Raw genomic sequence first — 17,512 nt, forward strand, 5'->3', positions numbered from 1 at the left:
TAACTTTTGGCACTCAAGGAGCTCTGACTCACCTAATGCAGAATTCATGCAAAATAGTGTTTTCCTAAACAAAAGACTTGTAGAAGGTCAAAGCACCTGAATTTAGATTTAAGACTTCATGTTAGTTTTACATCCAATGTTACATGGTACATGTTAGTTTTACATCCAATTTCAGGGTTTTTGGCTATTTTTTATTTATATAGCCCCAAGGTTGCTTTTGAACGTTTGTTAAGTATAAAAATTATCACTATTTATTTTTCGAGAATTTTCTCTTATAATAAAACAATTTCTCTTCACAAATCAAAAACCACATTGACATTTCAGATGGCAATGTTATTGATGTTTTGTCCTGTTACTGATGCTGTGCTCTATTGCTGAAAAGATATTGAAAAGATGAACCCTGAAATGAAAAGATATTAACCCTGAAAGTTTTAATCTCTTAAAGAATAAAACAGATGACCAAAAGGAATGCTTTGTGATTCATTACATCAATTCTATTGACATATTTGATTTTGCTTTAGTGTAACACATTTATACAATAGTTTTGGTGAATTAGACAAGGATAAAACTTATACTGTACTTGTATAATGCATTTCTGTATATACAGTATAAAACCTAAATGGAAACCTTTTGCATCATGTGTTTTTAAACTTTGTTATAGACTGGGGTCTGAGAAACTTATTTCCATTTGTAAAACAAAGTGCATTTGCCTTTTAAATAAATTCCATATACACTCAAGAAAACATCAGTGGACAGCTTAGAGTTTAAAACATCAAACAGGTGACTCTCTGACCTTCATCAAGCAAGGTAAGAAATCTTTCTCATTTTTGTCTTTATTTGTCTTGTTACAGTATATTTGCTATCTTACATAGTTAATGTATTTGCACATAAATGGTGAAAGTCTGAATGATCTAAGTGAACTATGAACCAATGAGTTTGACACTGCTTTGTCAATTTACAATTTTTTTTTCCTTTGTTGAGTTTCGTTGTAAATCTGAAGATCTTCATTTTCCATCTAAATAGAAAATGGAAACCTCACAGAGGCCCCTGATTCTTACTTTAGGTAAAGGTTGAGCCCAAGTAGATTTCATTAACAGTTACCATTTTTTACAATAAATTCGTTATAATTTGTGTTATTAAATATATATTGAATCTTTTATAAATAATGACAAAAAATAAATACATTTTACATTTTTAAGATACCTTATGTTATTCCTCTTATGTCTTCTCCTAAGCAGACACAATCAAATTAATAATAATAAATTATGTATTTTTGCACAGGGATATGCATTTTCTCATTGCAGTGGTTACTGACCCATCAGCAAGGTAAAAATATTTTATGCACATATGTAGTGGGGTCCAAATATCTGAGACCACATTGAGAGTCCTGAAATCTTGAACATTATTTTACATATTTAAAAAAATGATATGTTCAATATTTTGATTATTTAATATTCACAATTATTTGGTCATGATATTGTGATATTGTTCATGTTAACTGCACTGTACACACGGTGAGATTTTCCTCATGCCTAGATTTAAATGTAAAAAAAAAAAAGAGTAAAATGTTTAAGAAACAACTCCATCCAGGGTGTATCCTGCCTTGATGCCCAATGACGCCTGAGATAGGCACAGGCTCCCCGTGACCCGAGGTAGTTCGGATAGGTGGTAGAAAATGAGTGAAGAAACATTCTGATGGATCTAAATGGATTGTCAGCTTGATTTGATCTAAATGGATTGTCAGCTTTTTCATAGATATGTGTACCACGTGCCAGCTTTAGTATACAATTTGACTGAAACAAAATAGGAAATAAATAATACTAACAGAAGCTGAAATTCATGTACGTAATTGAAAGGGTCTCCATTTGTGTAAGATGAATATCATTTAATTTTTGAAATGAAAATGGTTCTATAAAAGCAAAACAAAAAGTAGGTTTTTGGTTGTGTGCGCATGTGTGTGTGTATATATATATATATATATATATATATATATATATATATATATATATATATTTTATATATATATATATATATATATATATATATATATATATATATATATATATATTTTATATATATATATATATATATATATATATATATATATATATATATTTTATATATATATATCTATATATATATATATATATATATATATATATACATATATATACATATTTCATTTGTGTGTTCTCTTATTCCCTCCAGTCAATGTTGCCCTAAGGGGCATAGCAACCCAATCTTCTTCGGGCAGCACTTACTTGGCTCCCTCTGCTATTGATGGCAACAGAAACTCTGCCATTTATTCTGGCTCATGCACACACACAAACCCTGAGACCGACCCATGGTGGAGGGTGGATTTGTTGGCGGTGTATCAAATTACAAAGTTAATCATCACTAACAGAGGAGACTGCTGTCCAGAACGGATAAATGGTGCTGAGATTCACATTGGGAACTCCTTAATCAACAATGGCAACAATAACCCCAGGTGAAAAAATATTTACAAATATCAAATTTAAGAGAGTTTACTTAAAGGGCGTTATTAATGCTTGCCCATAAGTGTGTGTAATTTATTAACAATTATTTGTATGCATTTATTACCACATAATATTCAAATAAATAGTTAAATGTTTTAAATAGTCATATTTAGTCTGACTTGGTCCTCTCAAATACAAATTGGTGGATTTTGACATCGCTCAATATATGACTCAAAGTTCAACTTGGCAACATTTAAATTCAGAACTTTTACAGAATATATTCATAAAACTGTGTTCATACGTTTGTACTTTTGTTAGGCAATGGCATTTTAACTTATAGAAATTGTATTTATTATTCATTATCTTGAAATTGTATTTATTATATAGAAATTGTATTTATTATTCATGTCTACATTTGCTATGATATAAGGCATAAGAAGAACTTATTTGTTTCACAGACCTTCCACCAAATTAAACCTGAAAAATGTTGTCATTCTTTAATAAAAACAAATTCTTCTGTACACTTTGGTATGAAAATAATTGACTTCCAGGTGGTGACAGCTTGATAAAGTAATATTATATATTATAAGTAACTTTGTTTTAACTTATTTTTTTAATATTAACGTAAAACCCCCCATTATTTTCTCTCTACCCCTGTAGATGTACTGTTATCTCTAGCATACCTGCTGGTGCCTCTGTAAGCTACACCTGCCATATGCCTGGTCGTTACGTGAACATCTTCATTCCCGGTCCTAACCACGTTCTCAGCCTTTGTGAAGTGGAAGTCTATGGTGTTTAATATTACATTTTTATATAAAATTCCAAATTTTATAAAAGTTTAAAGTCCTTATCCATTTCACAACAGTTGCCAAATGTTAGCATTGATGATTTTTTTTTATAGTCCCTGTTACCCTGAGGGCATTTCTGAAATTAAAGTTCATCAGCAGTGAGGATCTCAGCAACCCTACCATATGGGAGGAAGTTAATCAAAAGGTTTGTGTTCTTGAGAATGTAAATTTAGTTGTCAGTTTATTACAAATATCTTGTAGATACACATATTTCACATTAAAAATCGTAGTCATTCAGCTTATAGTCCCTCTACAATACAGCTTGTTGCCTTGCTGTAATAAAGGAAACAGGATATTTCTTAACCCTGCAGTGACCAAACCCATTATTACTGTTGCTCATAAAATACATTCAACATTGCACCACAATAGTGTTAATTTCGTCACCTATTTTTAATTTAGTCTTAGTCTTGTGCCAAATGTCCTTGTTAGTTTTAGTCATATTTATTCACATTATTATACACACACACCATTATTATACACAAACACCTATATAAATTACCAACTTAATGCAAGTTATGCATGGTATTGCACACAACATTATTGATATTTGGAGCAAAATTACATGTAATTGTTAAGCTTGATTCCCTTACATATACATTTGCTTTTAAGCCTAATTATTAATTTTAATTATGATGTGATTATGACAGGGGTGTGGAAAGAGGTTTCAGGTTGGGGGTGCTGAGTTTTTTCTGTCACCACTTTTGAATAAGAAACAATATCAAGGCTATAAAACTTGTCAAAACTCCGCGAATCACAAAAGTATCAGTGAGAAGTTGAGAGCATTCATTTAAACAGTGACCACACTCGAACTGCACATCACATTTTTTACTTTATTGATACTGCTTTTAATCATAATGCAAAGACCGGTCATCGGGACATAAGCTGTCATGTACAATAAAAGAGCCTGCGCAGCGACAGGAAATGTAATTTAACACAAAAAGCCGCCTGGATGGTGGACTTGCGCTCAGGTTTTGTTTTATTTTTGAGCGGTGTGTGGACGAATTATTTCTATGCACACACTATTTTATTTATTGATAACAGACTGCTGCTAACGTCTCTAGGTTACGAGCGTAACCTTAGTTCCCTGAGGAGCGAGACGCTGCATTGAAACGCGATGGGAATGCCCCTGCATGACTGCGCTCTGAACCGTGTGTGTAATCCGACCAATAAGCATTGGGACATGATGTCATCAGCGGGTGACGTCGCATAAACAGGAAGCTACAAATGGCTGCGAGATGGACAAGACGCTAGCTTCTGCGAGAGAAGGTAAGTGCCGCAGGGATTCAGGGAGTGTGGCATGGAGACGCAGCGTCTCGTTCCTCAGGGGACTAGGGTTACAGTCGTAACCTAGAGACGTTCCCTTTCAGAACTCCAGCTGCGTTGAAACGCTATGGGAACGAGTGTCCAATCATGCCACTCTGACCAGACCCTGCTTAGAGAGCGTGAGGGCCTCGGCACCTGCACGTAGGACAGAGGACCCCGGGGTAGCTCTGAGGTCAAGGTCATAGAACCTGACGAAGGTCAGCGGGGTGGACCAACCCGCAGCGTCACAGATGTCTTGGAGTGCCACTCCAGCGGACCAGGCCGTAGAGGCCGTCACACCCCGGGTGAAGTGAGCTCGGACCCCGAGCGGTGCAGGGAGGCCAGAGGACTCGTGAGCCGAAACAATCGCATCCACTAACCATTTGCTCAACGTCTGCTTAGCGGCCGGGAAACCCTTCCTGTTAGGGCCGTAGCAGACAAGCAGCTGCTCCGACTTTGTCACCAATGGGTGCCTACCCAGCAACTGCCCCGCCGACGGGGTGCTATATGCCGCGATTGCGGAGCTCTCTCCCTCGCGGCTCCGGTCTCGCACTTGCCTCTCGTAGCAGGTCAGCCTGGTATGCCTGCAACACACCCATCGTCTGGATGCAGCCAGCAGCCTGACCTGCTGCCGCGTAAGCCTTCCCCACTAAGGCCGACATAGCACGTAGTGGCTTAGTAGGGAACACTGGAGCCTTTAGCGATGATGCTATGCTAGGGGAGAGATAGCTAGCCAGGGTCGAGTGGGTTAACCCATCAGCAAACTGTACCTGTAAGAACTCTAGAACTGAGCCGATCAGGCAGTTAACTGGTTCCTGGCAATGGTGCTTGCACCATGACGTAAACAGTCGCCATCGTGCAGCGTACAACCTCTTCATGGAGGAAGGGTCTTTACTACCTCGGTAGAGAGACCAGCCGCTATGAACTGTGCCCCCTCATGGCCCCAGCCACAGCCTCAACAGCTCTGGGCGGAGGTGAACCAGGGTTCTGCCTGCCTGTGAGAGGAGATCCCTCCTGGGGAGAATTTCCCACGGAGGGCCCTCGAGTAGGGACACCAGATTGGCAGGAACCTCCAGTGTGCAGGGAAGATGGAAACGTGAAAGTATGCGTCTTCCAGATTTATTGTGATGAACCAGTCCCCGGACCTGATCTGAGTCACAACCTCCTTGAGGGTGAGCATCCTGAACCTGAGCCTCCTGAGAGAGCGGTTCAAGGAGCGTGGATCTAGAATGGGATGCAACCCGCCATCCTTCTTCGGAATGACAAAGTACGGGCTGTAGAAACCTGACTCTCGAACCGAGGGGGGGAACCACCTCGATGGTTCCTTTCCTCAGGAGTGTGCGCACTTCTCGTTCCAGGACCAGAGCCTGCTCCAGAGGCGGCGGACCCTCCCCTTCCACAACGAACCGTCGGGTGGAAAGGTGGGGAGCAAACCGCTGGAGGGAAGCCACACCCTGAAGCACATCTTGTGGCAGGGCTGGCAGACCGGCCTCCATGACCCAAACGGCTGGAGCAATGTACTGCGGCCGTTGACACTTCCTGAGAGGTGGCGGGTCTCCCCATCCGTGCCGAGACTTTGGGCAGAAGTGGAGGGAGGTGCCTGCTGGAGGGGGGCCGTGCTCTGAAGCACATCCTGTGGCAGAACCAACGGCCTGGTGTCGCCCTGGGCCCTTAGGCCCCGCCCACGGAGATTGCCATGCTCTGTTTCTGGGCTTCGCGGTGTCCGGAAGGACCAGACTGGGGATGCCGCGGAACAGCCCCACGAGATTGCAGAGGGAGGTACTGCTGAAACGCAGCCGACTGCTTTTTAGACTCCTGGAACTTGTTCACGACCGCCGCCACAGCGTCACCAAACAGTCCAGGAAGAGCCATGGGTGCGTCCAACAGCCACAGCTCAATCTTTGTCCGGGAGGTTGGACAAGGTGAGCCACAGATGTCTTTCAGTGGCCACCAGGGCCACCATGGACCAACCAACGTGTGTTTTGTGGCCCGAAGAGTCCAGTCGGCAGTGTGACATGACTCCTCAATATCAGCGGTCCCGGAGCTAAGTTCCTCATCCAAATGTCCTAGCAGGTCAGCCTGGTATGCCTGTAACACACCCATGGTGTGGAGGCAGCCCGCGGCCTGACCTGCTACCGCATAAGCCTTCCCCACTAATTCACCTACGGAAATTCTGTCTGCTAGCCATCACTCGATCAGAAACACAGTATCAGAAAAACAACGCTTACCTCAACGAGCAGAAGCTAGTGTCTTGTCCATCTTGCAGCCATTTGTAGCTTCCTGTTCACGCGACTTCACCCGCCGATGATGTCACGTCCCAACGCCTATTGATCAGATTACACACGTGGTTCAGAGCGCGGTCACGCAGGGGCGTTCCCATAGTGTTTCGACGCAGCTCGAATTCCGAAAGGGAACTATAACACATCGTTGCCATGAAAAACAGAACGTTGCCATGGACACACAGGATTCTAACCGTAGAGACGGAGCACACTATTTTCTTTAGCAGAAGCAATACCATTGTTCAGCAGTTTCATGTTGCGGCCACAGGCGTATGAGACCTGTGACTTGAGCAACAGTGGGAAGCCGCAAACTCGTTCTGAATATTTTAAAGGCTTAACAGCTGATGAAAAAGCAGAGACAATTGTTTATATTATATAAAACATTTTCGTCTCGTCTTTTTTCGTCAACAATAATGCATGTTAATTTAGTCTTAGTCAGCGTTTTTGGACAGTGGCGCAGTCTTGTCATCGTCTCGTCTTAGTCATGAAAATAATAGGTTGTAGACGAACATATATCGTCTCGTCTCGTCTGACGAAATTAACACTACACCACAATTATGAAATAATAATATATTTTATCAAGGGTACTCTAGTGGTAGTTTCTTTCTACAGAATAAATGGAGTCAGAAAAACATCTGATGAGCTGGTCAGTAATTAAATACAAGGAAATTGAAATATTGCATAACATATACTGTAACAGTACATTTTTTCCATAGATCAAATCTGTCCAGCCCTCGATATCTCATGCTCGATTGACAATGGGACCAGTAATGGAAACTGAAAATTAAAAAAGGGTAAGAAAGCTTAGAAGAGTATTACTACTACTACTACTACTACTACAGTATTACTACTACTACGACTACTAAACTTTAGCCCTCCCCCTTACGATTAAACTGTCCACCTGATCCCGGACTCTTTGCTCTGTACGTGCCTTTAAAAATTAATTAAGAACTGCCTTATTAAAATGATGAGTGGCACTAGTGTACAATGCTGACTATTTTGAAAAATGCCTTATATTAGGCTTAGAATAGTTCTGGGCATTTAACATTAAAGCTGGTTTAGTAACATTTTTTAGCACAACCAGGCATGCTGTTATATAAAAATAATCAGTGATTGGGGACTAATTTTAAGTGGTTGCTGTTATCACCCAGTTATTTTGATTATTTTCCAATTATAGCATGTCTTGAACTGATTTCCTCTTATAGCACAACAATGTAAAATAATAACAATTTGCAATTTTGTACTTAATTACACTTTAAGCTGTTTACATTTAATGATGTAGAACATTCACAAGACAAGGTAAATCTTTTATTATTATTATTAGACTTAGTTCATGGGACATGTTAGCCACACAATTCCCTGTGAATTATTTACTATTAAAAAAAGGATAAGTTAGAATGAATTTTTTAAGATGAACTTAGAATATGAATCGCAGCCTTCTGACCTTCTGACTTATCAAATTTAAGAATGAAACAGCACTGTGGTACAGCTAATAGTGCTTTGAATTCATGTCAGTTTGGCTGTTACCCATTTATTTACTCATTGGTGTATTTATTTTATCTAAGTTATATGACTAAGTTTTGTCATTCAGAATTACAGGTGGACAACACATCTTCAATACATTAAAGAAAAGAAGAAGAAGAAGAAGAAGAAGAAGAAGAAGAAGAAGAAGCTGTCAAGGAACAACAACAACAACAACAACAACAACTTAATAAAGTGAGGTTTGGGTGTAGCATATAGAACAGCTAGCTAGGTGATAAATTACTGGTTAGAAGTACTTTTTGAAAAATCATTAAATAGTTCTTGTGGCCATTTGTTTATAGAAATTTGTGTTTTTATGACTAGATTTAATATATATATATATATATATATATATATATATATATATATATATATATATATATATATATATATATATATATATATGGGACATTGTCAAGGTGAGTTTTGAATTTAACATAGTTAGATATTATGGTATGATTATGCTTCTCTCACTATCTCTCACATAATTTTCTAATATTGCTATGACACATGGAACATTTAGAATTAATCACCCCTCCATCAATCAAATATGTCAAGATCCAACCAAATGTTTAGACTCTTAATAAATGTTTTCTTTTTGTTTTGTCACATTTTGTCACAGGAAATGCTCTATGTATGAGATCATGTAAGAATAAGGCTTGGATAAATGTATTCACCATTAACTCTCTTCCTTTCTGTAAATACTGTAAAAAAAACCTGAAAAAAAATACGGTAAAAACCTGTCTGAGTTAATTAGTCTGAATAAAGAACAAAAAGAACTTTACATCTTTTTATACCTTAAGGTGTCCTTGCTCAGAGCATTCATTCCCTTAACATTTGACATTTTTAGTATGCAAGATATTCAATAATCTTTAACCCAACAAGGAAACTCTCATTATGCTTTGACTTAGACTTTGGACAATGGTAGGACTGTCTCTGAAGCAGTGTCTGATTAATCATGGATTTGTTAGGATGTCCAGTAGTCTGTTAGAATTTCTTCTTATCAATTATTTAATTCAAATCAAAGACTACATCTTCTCTTAGAATGACCAAAATCCTTTTTTGATTAATCCCCTAATGATTTTGTAAGGGTAATCCCTTACAAAGAAAATAACTCCATAATTTTCACAGTAGGTTTATTTTAACAGAGACAAAATACAAAATAAAAAATCCAGAAGAAAAGCATTAAATAAAAGTTATTTGATTGATTGAAATATGTATTAGATTCTTAAACATGTTATACATTAGATGTGTATTATATGTATATGTATTAGACTCTGAAAGAAGTGTTACATAAAGCTGGTGAGCCTCTTCTTAATATCATTAACTCCTCGTTATCTTTAGGTTATGTCCCGAAGTCTTTCAAGTTGGCAGTTATTAGGCCACTCATCAAAAAACCTAACTTACAGTAGATCCAAATGAACTATCAAATTACAGATCTATCTCACACCTTCCGTTTATGTCTAAAATACTTGAAAAGGTTGTGTCTGTTCAACTGAGCTCCTTCTTACAGGAGAGCAACATCCTTGAAGAGTTTCAGTCAGGTTTCAGGCCCCACCAATGCACAGAAACTGCACTTGTTAAAGTTACAAATGACTTGTTCTTAGCTTTGGACCAAGACTGTATGTCCTTATTAGTTCTACTTGACCTTAGTGTTGCATTTGACTCTATAGACCACAACATTCTTCTAGATCGCTTACAAAATTACACAGGTATTCATGGACAGGCTTTAAGTTCGTTTAGCTCCGACCTGTCAGACCGATACCATTTTGTAGAATTAAATGGTGAATCCTCCAGTTTATTTCCAGTTAATTATGGGGTCCCTCAAGGATCAGTTCTAGGACCTCTGCTTTTCTCAATATACATGCTTCCATTAGGGAACATTATTAGAAGACAGGGGATTAGTTTCCATTGTTATGCTGATGACACACAGTTATATATCTCGTCAAAACCAGATGAAATAGCTACAGTGTCCAAATTAACTCAATGCCTTAGAGAGATAAAAGATTGGATGAACTGCAATTTTCTGTTGTTAAACTCCGATAAGACAGAAATACTACTTATAGGTCCAAATACCAGTGCACAGAAACTCTCACAACTTAACTTCCATTTAGAGGGATGTACTGTTACTAGTAGCTCGACAGTGAAAGACCTGGGTGTTATATTAGACAGCAATTTGTCTTTTAAAAATCATATCGACACTACCAAAACAGCCTTCTTCCACCTTAGAAATATTGCCAAGCTGAGAAACATCGTGTCTGTCTCTGATGCTGAGAAGTTAGTTCATGCATTCATGACCTCTAGACTGGACTATTGTAATGCATTACTAGGTGGTTGTCCTGCATCTTTAATAAATAGGTTACAGTTAGTCCAAAATGCAGCTGCCAGAGTTCTCACTAGGACAAGAAAGTATGACCATATAACACCAATTTTATCATCTCTACACTGGCTACCTGTTAAGTTTAGAATTGATTACAAACTGCTGCTACTTACGTACAAGGCTCTTAATGGTTTAGCTCCCATGTATATAACTCGTCTTCTAACACGTTACAATCCTTCATGCCCTCTGAGATCACAAAACTCAGGACTTCTGGTAGTTCCCAGAATATCTAAGTCCACTAAAGGTGGTAGAGCATTTTCTTATTTAGCTCCCAAACTTTGGAATAGTCTTCCTGATAGTGTTTGGGGCTCAGACACACTTTCCCAGTTTAAATGTTGATTAAAAACTCATCTCTTTAGTCAGGCGTACACATAATACATCCTATAATATCATGCACCAGTACATCAGACCTGCACATTTTTATGAACAGCAGATATGTTAATCCCTTTCCACTGCTTCTCTCTTTGTACCCATCCCGAGGCATCCAGACATTATACCAGCTCCCAATGTCCTCTGTGGGACGAAGCCTTTGGACGTCCACTGAGCCAAGGCCGACTCTAAGAATCCTGAGACATCTCAAGTTAGACTCTGTGATACTAAGGAGATCTGAAGTCCATGATCCTTACACCAATACAACATTTGTTTGACACCCCCAGTGTCACCCATATGAGGATGGGTCCCCCTTGAGTCCGGTTCCTCTCAAAGTTTCTTCCTTTACCATTTTAAGGGAGTTTTGCCTTTCCACTGCTGCCTGAGTCACCTCAGACTTGCTCATAGGGGGATAAATACATACAGATTGTGAACTATATATCTAATAATAATCTTGAATTTTTTTTATTCTGTTAATTCTTTTTCTTTTATTATTCGTTATTTCTTTTATTATTCCTTATGTTTACCTTCTGCTCTATGTTTATGTTCTGTAAAGCTGCTTTGAGACAATGTCTATTGTAAAAAGCACTATACAAATAAACTTGAATTGAATTGAACTTAAACAAAACACGACTTAATACTTGGTCAAGAAACCCTAAACTCAGGAGGAATTTTGTGCCACTTCTCTTTACTGATACTCTCCAATTCCTGAAGGTTTTAAGGCTTACGGCTTTAACTCAAAGTTTCAGCTCCTTGCACAGATTTTCTATGAAATGTCTCCTCCACTTGAATTCAGACACAGACACTCTCCTCTCTTTCCTCAATCATGGTTCTTCTCTGTCCTCTGTCTTCCTAAATCCAGGAAGACTTCTTGATCTTCTCCTGTGTTGTGTAGCAATCAAAGAGAACTAAGATCAGCAGAGATGTTTAAAGCAGCATATTCCACAGATACAGCCCTTTTAGCTGTCTCTGGGCAACTTCATTCTGCTAGGTCAGCCATGCTGTCATTTGTCCTCAGCCTGCGGTCGACCACAAGACTCTCTTGTCCAACTCTAGGAAATAAGTGGATCGGCATGGGAATGGTTTGCTTCCTACCTGGAAGGTATCTCATATCAGGTACCATGGACGAGAGTAACGTCTGCTCCACGCAGACTTTCCACCTGTGTTCCAAAGGTCTCACGTACCCTCTTGATGAAGTAATATCCTCACATGGGTTCTCTTACTACTGTAATGCTTATAACACTCAAATTATATTCTACTTCACTTCCTCAGATATCATGGCTTCTGCTTGAATCTCAGCAAGTCTGGTGGACATATCAACATTGATGATGGCTCATCAAATGAATCTCATTCCCAGCATAATTGAGCTTCTATTTATTTCAGGTAATTTATCTCCAGGTCAGAATTTTTCAATATCACTATACAACGATCTCCCCTTTGGCCACAGTTTGCTACTGTGACACCCTCATGTCAGTTTTTTCTGTACAACATCAGAAGGATTCAATTATTTTTATCCACACAGGCTGCTCAGGTGCTTGTTCAGTCTCTGCATCTCAACGCTGGCAGATCTGCTTATGAATGCAATTTCATTCATAGGCAGATTTAAAAAGAAACGGAAATGGGGGGGGGGGCATAGAAGCCTTTATTATCACCACATATACATTACAGCACAGTCGAATTCTTTTCTTCACATACCCCAACTGAGGAGGTCAGAGTGGAGGGGCAGCTATGATACAGCACCTCTGGATCATGGAGGGTTGAGGGCCTTGCTCAAGGGCCCAGCAGTGGCAGCTTGGCTGTGTTGTGCCTTGAACCCCGATTCTCCAATCAACAACCCAGAGCCTAATAATTCTCATCATTTTTCAACTTTAATATATTAGTTGCAATTTCACATAAGCATATGTAAATAAAGATCCTGCTTTTCACTGAAATATGTCAGAAATATAATTTGTATTGAAAATTGTTCTAAGAAAGTAATACAATCGTGTTTGTATATAGTCAGGCTGGCAGATGTCCCTTGGCAATTCTGCTCGGCTGCGGACGTTGCTTGGCCCCGTCTGGCTATGCCACCATGTTCCTCACTCCCCATATTTCCCTCATCATGTTCCTTGCGTCCCCATTTTTCTCATCTTCTTCCTCCCTGATTCTGGCCAGGATCATTACCATTTGGACTGTCAGGCTTGGTTTTGGGTTGGTGTGTCGGGAGCCACGTCTTATAGGGGGTTTTGGGATGGATATTTTTGACTATTCCCTGCCTGAATATCAGGGAAGTTCTGGCAGGCTTGGTTTGTCTTTTGCCATGTGTCTTTGTTTTTGTTTTGTGTGCCCCACCCGACCATTAATCCGTTCCCGCCTCTGCACACCTGTCTTTTGTGTCTCACTATCTCTAACCCCAATTTATACTGGTTGTCTTGTGTGTTGTTTGCTGAAGCCTTGTGTTTTTGTTTTATGTTCAATCTCCTGGTTTCTGTTTCATGTTCTGTTGTTTCAGTTGACTTGTGTTTGTAGTGTTCTCTTTCAAGGGAACTCAACACTGCTGCAGGGCTGATGCTATGGTAATGCTTTTGAAGTTGTGTCTGAAGCTGTGTGTGCACACACGCGAATTTAATGGCTCGGGAAGGACATGTGACAAGTCCATATACGGGAATTTACATCACACTACTTCAGCTTCTTTGTCTTCAGGAAGTGCTTTTGAGAGACATTTTGAGAGAGCATCTGTGCTCCTGTTATATCACGAGGAACGACTTGCACTCTCTTTGCGTTGTTTGTTTGGGAGAGGAGCATGCCCGGTCAGCTCTCGAGGGAGCCGGGGATTGAGGGATTCCTCTGCGTACTCTCCAATCCCACTTGGCTGTATTTTGAGCCTCGGCTGTGCCTCATGGTTTGGGTCCCGAGCTGGTGCGGCGGCTTCGATCATAGGGTTCGCAGGTTGAGATAGTGGTGTTGTAAAAAAATCTTAGTAGAAATAATTAAAATATTATTCCTTACAATACTATAACCAAAGTAAAGTATTAGGCCTTGCAAAATATTACAATTGCTGTCATAAGACATATGTAGGTGATGTTGTAGGCCAAAGATGTTTATTGCAACCAGATTCGGGGCTTTCAGGCCTAGTCAGTCTGAGCACATTTGTAATAACAACTTGTTATGTAGAAGGGAAAAGACCATTGTTCCCAGACCTTAGCTCATAAATTGTTATGGAAAATGAAGAAGACCATGGTTCTCAGACCTTGTCCATAGCAATAACATGTTATGTAGAATGAAAAAAACAGTGGTCCACAGACCTAGGCCCTGAGAACTAAAGGGAGGAAAATCCATAAAAGGGCATGTGGTGTTCATAAACTTGTTGTGCAGACTGAATAAGGCCCAGGTGTTTAGTCTAAGGTCATGAAAAATAAGGGGAGGAAAATCCATAAATGGGCATATGGGTGAAAGGTAATGGGAAATAAGGGGAAATTGGGTCAGTGTATTTAGAAAACATAGGAGGTAAGGCCGGTAAATAAGGTGATATGGCACCTGGGCTCCTAGGAGCGCCAGGGTATATATTGAGAAGATATCTGAGGGGTTTTTTTGGGTTCTTCGGGGGCGAAGGTGTGTGTGCACGTGCGCGCACGCGGGCGCATGCCCGTGTCTGCGGGTCAAGGTGGGTGTTTTTATTTTCGCAAGGACGTCGCGAGAGTTTTTGTTTCTTTTCTTGATCGATTTGGCATGACATGCTCTTTTGGGGGTTTTAATTTGTTACTTTTAATTTGGCAATTTGTTACTTTTAATTTGGCAATTTGTTGCTTTTAATTTGGCAATTTGATACTTTTAATTTGGCAAATTATAATTTGTTGGCTGATTGACCACAATAAAGAAGTTTGCTCATTCTCATCCAGGTCTGAAGAGTTTTCTCAGTATTTTTGTAGTAATTATAGAGTTAACAGTTAAGTTTAACTAAAACAGTCTTTAGTAACCAAAAAGTCTAAGTGTGGAGATCACCCTGTGATGTGTCGACTTGGAGACCGGCTCTGAGTTCCGACAGTGGAAGCGGAGCAAGAGATGGGTACTTCCCTTTTTCTTGCCCTTTTTTACAGCCAATATTTCGTTGTTTCCATGAAGGATGGAAGCTGGTTCCTATTTTGTACTTGAACTGTACTCTGAAGATTTACAAGTTCATTCTGGTCCTGTAGGTGGCCAGTCATTGAGATGCTGTGCTTGCACCTTGAGCTTTCTCCTTCTCAGAGAACCACCTTCCTGGGGGTAGTTTGGGACTCCACCATGATGCAGGTACATCTGTCTCCTGCTCGGGTGGGCTTCCATCTTGTCAGCAGCGAAGTGGCTAGGGTGAGGGGTGTGTCACAGGACTCTTTCAGACGGACGCCTTGCTTTCGGGCTGGGGAGCGCCTTGGTTGGTTGCCCTGCCCAGGATCTATGGGAAGGCCCTTATCTCTCATGGCACATAAATTGCCTGGAGATAAGGGCCATGTTTCTAGCATCAAAACACTTTTTCCCACACCTTAGGGGATGCCATGTCTTAGTATGGACAGACAGCACTGCGTGGTGTCCGATATCAATCATCAGGGCAGTCTGCATCTGTTCAGGTTCATGCAGTAGATTCTGATCTGGGCAGAGACTAGGATTTTTCGCTGAAAGTGTTTTTCATTATTGGGTCATGTAAATCAGGAGGCTTCCTGTGGAGGCAGTTGCTGAGGCCCAGGGAGTGGTGTCTCCACAACCATGTGGTGGAGTGAATTTGGCAGATTTCCGGCCGGGCGGAAGTGGATCTGTCCACTTTCATCTCCCTCCACTAGGATGCTGTATGATCTGAAGTGGAGGCTTTTTCTCTGGTCTGATTAACACTGTCAGGATCCAGTTCACTGCTTAGTCTGTACAGTGCTGGAGTTCCTGCAGTATTGCTTTTCTCGGGGCCTGACCCCATTTACTTCTATTCATTTACCCCATTTAGTATTGCCTTCCTGTAGACCTCACTTTCCTTCCTGGGACCTCACTGTGGTCCTGGAGGGGTTGCTGAAAGCCCCCTTTGAGCCCATGGAGTCAGCCTGAACGTTTCTGACCCTGAAAATGGCTTTGGCCTCTCTCAAAAGAGTGGGTGATTTACATGCCCTGTCTATCACCTTCTCCTGCCTAGAATTTGCTTGGCATGTCCAAGGCTATTCTGCACCCCAGGGCACGATATATCCCTAAAGTTCCCAGGATGGCGAGTTTTCCAGTAATTCTGCAGGCCTACTGTCCCCTGCCCCATGAGTCGGCGGAACAGGAGAGGCTGCATTTGCGTTACCCAGTAACGGCCTTGAGGACTTATGTCCACTCCAGCTTGTGGTTTAACTCCTCTGCCCCTTTTGTCCGCTTTGGGGGCCAGAACAGGGGTAATCCGGTTTCCAAACAGCGCCTGGAGCACTGGGTAATGGAGGCCATTACTCAGGCCTATGAGGCACGCTACCTTGCCTCACCTCTCGGCATCAGTGCTCAATCTACTTGTGGTATCACCTCGTCCAGTGCCTTAGCTCTTGAAGATTTTGTGCTGCGGCGGGTTGGTCCTCTCCGCACACCTTTATCAAGTTCTATAACCTAGACTTGGACCCCACTCCAGGGTCCGAGTTCCTGCAGGGCCATTGATGTTCTGTTCCCAGCCTGCTCATGCTTTTTCATGGCCTCTGGCACAGTCAACAACCGGTGGGTGGATGCGAGAGTTTTGGCATTCCCATAGTGTCAGGCCTGATGCAGCATAGAGTTCCCTCGAAAGGGAACAACACCAGGTTACATATTTAACCTTTTTCCCTTACAAGGGAACAATTCTGCGTCACTAGCAACACCCCAGGCATCCTCTCTTGCTTCCTTCGGAAAATAGAAGCTGGAGTATTGTGACGTAGATGCCTTTATATGGAATGAATGGTGCATAATCACTTGGTCACGTGTCCTTCTCGAGCCAATATATTGGTGTGTGTTCACACAGAACTTCAGAGCTTCCGGACAGAAGCATTCCCATAGTGTCAGCCTTGACGCAGCGTCTCGTTCCCTTCTCAGGGACACAAGTTACATAGGTAACCAGGTGTAGTTTTGTTATTTCTCTTAATAAACCACCTTTTACCTTATCTCTGCATTTGTGTATAATTATGCTCTGTGAAAGACACCTGCTTCCTGACAGATTGATTCACAAATCATTTGTCAGGCAGGATAAAAACCTGGACACTGGTGACATGGTCACATTTAGCGTAATGCTCTTTTAAACTTTGTTATAGTCTGTTGTCTGAGCCAAACTTATTTGCATTTGTGAAATACAAAGTGGATTTGCCTTTTAAATAAACCACACGTCATTTAGCAAAAGACCAAGTG

The 17,512-nt window shown here is 40.7% G+C and overlaps 1 protein-coding gene across 1 annotated transcript; it reads left to right on the plus strand.

The window, feature by feature from the left end:
* Positions 1-900: 900 nt before the first annotated feature.
* Positions 901-7,700, plus strand: LOC113661684 (fucolectin-like). The gene is made up of 6 exons (XM_047816356.1): positions 901-1,063; positions 1,282-1,326; positions 2,209-2,488; positions 3,138-3,268; positions 3,379-3,470; positions 7,623-7,700. Exons 1-6 carry the CDS (start codon positions 1,027-1,029, stop codon positions 7,692-7,694), a joined length of 657 nt encoding a protein of 218 aa, XP_047672312.1. The 5' UTR covers positions 901-1,026; the 3' UTR covers positions 7,695-7,700.
* The last annotated feature ends 9,812 nt before the right edge of the window (positions 7,701-17,512 follow it).

Source organism: Tachysurus fulvidraco, chromosome 7 (assembly GCF_022655615.1).
Source record: "Tachysurus fulvidraco isolate hzauxx_2018 chromosome 7, HZAU_PFXX_2.0, whole genome shotgun sequence".
Lineage (NCBI taxonomy): Eukaryota > Metazoa > Chordata > Actinopteri > Siluriformes > Bagridae > Tachysurus > Tachysurus fulvidraco.